This window comes from Halyomorpha halys, unplaced genomic scaffold (assembly GCF_000696795.3).
Source record: "Halyomorpha halys isolate HHAL.00 unplaced genomic scaffold, Hhal_1.1 Scaffold1191.1, whole genome shotgun sequence".
Taxonomy (NCBI): domain Eukaryota; kingdom Metazoa; phylum Arthropoda; class Insecta; order Hemiptera; family Pentatomidae; genus Halyomorpha; species Halyomorpha halys.
Window position 1 is genome coordinate 161,437 of NW_027112192.1, and position 5,706 is coordinate 167,142.

Below are 5,706 nucleotides of genomic sequence, written 5' to 3' on the forward strand. Positions count from 1 at the left end.
GTCATCCTTTACGAGCGCGTGCTTAGGAATGGTAGTGATTACTGGGCCAGCACTCTTGGTAATACTAGCCGACTAAAAACGCAGCTATCATTTATTGAGGCAACAAAATCCATTATCAGAAGCCTAGGCCTGAACTTTGAGATAAGAGAGCCTCTGCCTGACTTAACTAAATAAAGCGTTCATGACTCAACTAAACAAAGCCTGACTTAACTAAACATATGCTATAGTGCTGGATCTAATAATGCCCATCTACAAATCCATGACCCCAGTGGAAGAACTAAGGACTGTGGCATTGGCCACTATAGCCGAGCGCTACCCTGAGCCAGAATGGATCCATATATACACCGATGGGTCAGCTACAGAGGCAAATAAAAATGCGGGTGCAGGTGTCTATAGTAGCCTGTTCCAACTGTCAGCACCTGCTGAGAGGTAGCTGCAATTACTTTAGCTCTAGAAAAGATTGCTCACGCCTGCGCAAAGAGGATAGTTCTGCTGTCGGATTCTAGGGCAGCACTGCTGGCAATAGCGTCTGAACGTCCCTCAACTAATGCTAGAATTCTCGCATGCTGGAAATCCATAGAATGTAAAAGAGAAATACTTAAAGGATTGGTAATGCAGTGGATTCCAGCCCATTGCGGTATACCTGGGGATGAGGAGGCGGATCGACTTGCACGGTTAGGGGCTAGCCAACCACAGCCGCTTCTCCCTATCACCATGGACATGGTGAAAGAAATGGCCCGAAGCGCCATCACTGGAAGAGCAGAGGAAAGGAGTAGAGGAGAATGTGGGGGCAAGAACTGGGCGGCATTACTAGATCCTAAGAGGCGCCCTCCATTGACTTTACCAAGAGCGGTGTTAGTGGCGTGCTTCAGGTTGGCTACTGGACATGACTATTTGCGGCACCACCTGCAGAGAATAGGAGTGACTGAATCTTCGGACTGCGTCCTGTGTGGAGTTGGTGAGATGACTGGCGATCACATTATTTGCATGTGCGGCAATGGCGGACTTGACTACAGACGGGAGTTACATCGGCAGAGCTAAACTTTACTGGGCTGTACGAAACAAAATGGCAGAAATGCCTCCTTTGGCGTAGTAAAAAAAAATAAATAAATAATTGAATCATGTGATTGAGAGGTTTCAAAAAGGGTTTATAACATTTTCAATGTTGTCATCACATCATTCCCCTAATGACATCGCCGCTGAACCGAACAGTCTCCTTCACTGCACGTCCAGAGCGGGTGTAATACACTGGCTGCGGTCGATGCTGTTCTGCATCAATGAGGTCATTTGAAGGGTCGGCATGACCATCAACATTCGTAGGAGTCAGCTGACCCGTATTCGCGTCGCTTCCTGCAGATGATGTATTTACACCAGGAAGAAGATGTGCCACCTTCAGTTGATCCATCAAGATGGTTTTAAGACCCGATGGCAGCTAGATCTTGCATGTTTTTTCCTTCCTCGAGATTACTCTGTAAGGTCCAGAGTACGGTGGAGTGAGCGGTTTCCTCAGGGAGTCGTCCCTTAGAAAAACATGGCTATAGTCCTTCAAGTCTCGGTGTACAAAGGTCTTGGCCCTGCTGCTGCGGTATAGCGCCTCAGGGAGGTTCTTCATGGCCTCCTGTAGGGTTTTCAGGGTCGATTTGGAGTCCTCCTGACATCCTGATGCCTCGAAGAACTCTCCTGGGAGGTGTAGAGGCTACCCAAATACCATTTCTGTTGCGCTGGCTCCCATGTTCTCTCTCACTGCCAATCGTACGCCTAAAAGGACTGTTGGTAGCGTCCCAGTCCAGACGTGTTTAGCGTGGAAATGAGGGATGCCTTTTAAGACCTGTGGCACCGCTCCACGCAGCCGTTGGACTGAGAATGGTATGCTAGTTATATCCTCTTTCGTTGGATACCTAAGATACGAGAAAGATGTATGAAGAGGTCTGACTGGTACCCATGATTGGTAGTTATCCTTGCTGGCGTACCATAGCAGGAGATCCATGTGCTCACAATCGCTGATGCTACCTTTGTACTTGTAATTTCATCCAGAGGGCACACCTCAGGCCAACAGGTGAATTGGTCTTGATCGATAGATAATATCGCATTCTATCGGAGTTTGGAAAGGGTCCGATGAGGTCAACATGTATGTGCTCAAACCTGGAGCTGGGTGCAAAGGTACCTGGTTTCTGTGTGATTTACTACATTTGATTTCTGACATGCAATACAACACCGAGCCCTCCTTGAGATGTTCACGTCCATGCCAGGCCAAGAAAACCGCAGTGGTACTAGCCGTCTTGATACTCGTATTTCAAGGTGGCTGAGCCCATGCAGGCGGTGGAAAATTTCTTCTCGCATGGACTTAGGTACTGTATGGCCTGAGAGGTGGAGGTCTCACAGAGGCCTGACATTTCAATACCGGGAGACTTAATCCATCGCAGCCGAAGGCGGTCATTTATTTGCAGCTCTGTAACGGTTAGATCCTCCTGCTGTTCTGCAGCTATTTGTGCATAATCATCGGTACACTTGATGTTTGCGACTCTCGACAATGGTGTTGTCTATTCCGGGTACGTGGTGGATATCAGTTGTAAACTGGGTGTTAACCAGACAAATCCGCATGGGTGTAACTGTTTCTGGCTTTTGATAGAAAGCAGATTCCAGCGGTTTGTGGTCCATTCATACCTCAAAATGTCATCCGTTCAGGTAATCTTTAAAATGATTGATGACCTGGTGGGTTGCCAATAGCTCCATATCGTAGGTGGCATATTTCTTTTGTGCTGGGGCGAACGCCTTGGAAAAAAATCCAAGAGCGCCAAACATTGCGATCTTTCTGCTGTAAAACTGCTCCCATTGCAATGCCTCCAGCATTGCTATAGCATTATGTATTGCAGCTTTGGAGAGTTCCTATCCTTGAGTGGAATCTTCGTCCCAGTTGAATGGTCTCTTGTCATTCTTCTTCGCCTCAGCGAGGAACTTGTTGAGTGGAGCTTGCAAATCTGCCGCTCTGGGTATGTAATGACGGTAAAAGTTAAACATACCCAGGAAATGTCGCAGGTCCCTTGTTGTAGCTGGTCTGGGATATGATGCAATAGCTTCAACCTTGGCTCGAAGAGTGACAACGCCATTGGCCTTTGGCGTGACTTCCTGGGGAGCGAAAACACACTTCGCATAATTCAAAGTGGGGGCGTGGTCTTCAAGTCGTCGAAGGGCTTCCTCAACATGTGTTTTATGCTATTCCACGTCTCTAGAGACGATGATGATGTCGTCCAGGAACCACCAGGCGAAATCGAGACCTTTAAGCACCCCACTCTGGAACCGCTGCAAGGTCTGCGAGGCGTTCCTTAAACCAAAACACATTCAAAGAAATTCAAAAAGGCCGAAGGGTGTGATCACCGCCGTTTTCGGAATTTCACGGTTGAGGTCCAATGTAGTAAAGATTTTCTTACCATGTATAATAAGGTTGAAGTCCGCCAAGTGAGGAACAGCGTATCTATCAGAGACCTTCCTGGCGTTAAGCAATCTACCATATAATTGCTGCAGGGTCGTATGCCTCCATCCTTCTTCTGCACTATGTGAAGTGGACTGACCCAAGGGCTAGATGGCCTGAAAATCCACTCTTCAATCACTTGCTCAAATGTTCGCTTGGCGGCGTTGTACCTCTCAGGGGATAGGCGGTGAGCTCTGGCAGTGACTGGGGCTCCGTGGATCTCTATATTGTGGAAGACGTCGTGTTTTGGTAGCTTGACAAAGGATGTTGGTTGTGAAACACTAGGGTACTGGTGTAGCACTCACCGGTTGGTACCAAATAAACAGTTGGTACCAGCACTTTTACTAATCTTCCACATGTCGTCAATCCTGTTTTCTGATCCACCAGCTGACATCTGGAAAGATCTACCATGATATTATAGTGTATAGTAGATCTGCACCGATAATTGTAAGACTCACGGTTGTCACTATGAACCTCCATGTCATTTTGCGCCGTAGACCCAGGTCGAGGTTCTGAACTACGCTCCCATATATAGGAATATAGGAATGGGCTTTCCATTGGCCACATACAAGGTAAGCTGCGTGCACTTTTTATTCTTCACCTGGAAGACAGATATAGTGGTTCCAGTATCCATCAGATATCTGATCCCGGACTTTTTCTCAATTATGAAAAGTCTTCGATTGTTAATTTCAGAGATGGAACCCACCTCATTCGTCATTGCTACTAGTTTAAAGCTGGCTTACAATTGCTTGGCTGACGGCACTTGGTAGCCCTTTCTCAAAGAAAATGCGATGGTTGTTTATCGCCCAACCTCTGCTCCTTCAACAGCTTGGTGATTCTGGAGTGGTCTGAGGGCCCAAAGCTGGAGTGTAGTCGCTCTTTTAGCCTCTCATATGGTTCAGTGGCAGGGGGAGGGGGAGGGAGGTTCGGGAACGGTCGGCAGCCTGCTTGAGAGTCGCTAGATTCAGTTGGGCAATGATTAGCTGAAACTTCCTATTAGCTATCTTACAAGAGCTGAACACTGCCTCAACTTGTATAAACCACAGGTTAGGCTCTCCCCTATAAAATGTGGGTAGCCGAGATAATGTGTTTGGTATTGTTGCCGATTCCACTAATTCTCTTTGCTCCTCCTCACCGGTCAGAAGATCAATTAAACCGTACTCAAGCATGCTTAACTAAAGTCCAATATAATTAGTAAGAAGAAATAAATAATAAACTCATGATCGGTGTCACCACTTTAATGCACAAAATTTAAACAAATATAACCTTTTTTCAGCCAAAAAGCAAGAACATAATTGAACCATATGGTCCCAAAATGGGTTTATAATATTAACAATGTTGCCATCACACCCTTCATATCACTTCTTAATTATTATCTATAAAATAATCAATAATCAATAAAACAATGTTTTGGGCTTTTTTGCCCACTATCTAGTTCTGAAAATTATCTTATGGAGAGATTATAAATTAAAAAATATTTTATATTAAAATCTTAAAATTAAAAATTTGGTGCCATATTTTCCCCATTCCCTATCTCTAAACTATTAGATTAGTAAATTTTTTCTCATTTTTAACCACATGCTCATATTTCAGAGCACTGAAACATGAAATTGAAGTTGATACATGTCCACAAGATAATTTTAAGAACTGGATAGTGGACAAAAAAGCCTGAACATGGTTCATATATGATAAGAATTAAGAAGTGATATAAAGGCTGTTTATTCCCGAAAAATTAAAATAATAAAGAATTAACTAAACCCCTTGTAACTTAAGTTGTAAGCTTACAACTTATTGTTTATAATGAACGTATGAACAATATGGAAAGGAAGACATTTTCATGTTTTACTAATCTTATTTTAGTATTTTGGATAATACAGTAAAAAATAAATACATAAAAATAAACATTTCTTGGTAGCTTCAAAATCTTAGAGAAAGAGTCTGTCGGGTGTAGATTTCATTATTTTAATTAAGGTTAAGTACAAAAAATTAAATGTAAAAGAAACAAATACTTTTGGGGCAGCAGGATGTTTATGTCCTTCTGAACAAAATGTTTCATAATCTGTGCACTGATGAAAGGTCCAACTGACTGTAGGTTTAGGGAATGCAACAATAGTGCAATTAATTGACTCTTCCTTATTAATATCAAAATATACTTTTTCTTTATTCAAATATACTTTAGGTAGATCTGAAAATAAAACACTGTATTAGAGTAGTTCATTATTATTAAAATACTATAT

General features: G+C 43.5%; 1 protein-coding gene across 2 annotated transcripts in view; it reads right to left on the bottom strand.

The window, feature by feature from the left end:
- Nucleotides 1-5,706, bottom strand: part of LOC106688748 (vascular endothelial growth factor receptor 1) — a 199,842-nt gene that overhangs the window by 144,552 nt on the left and 49,584 nt on the right. For both annotated transcript variants that reach the window (XM_067050193.1, XM_067050194.1), the window contains exon 5: nucleotides 5,479-5,654. In XM_067050193.1, the coding sequence (XP_066906294.1) occupies nucleotides 5,479-5,654 (176 nt within the window). The remainder of the gene's footprint in view (nucleotides 1-5,478; nucleotides 5,655-5,706) is intronic.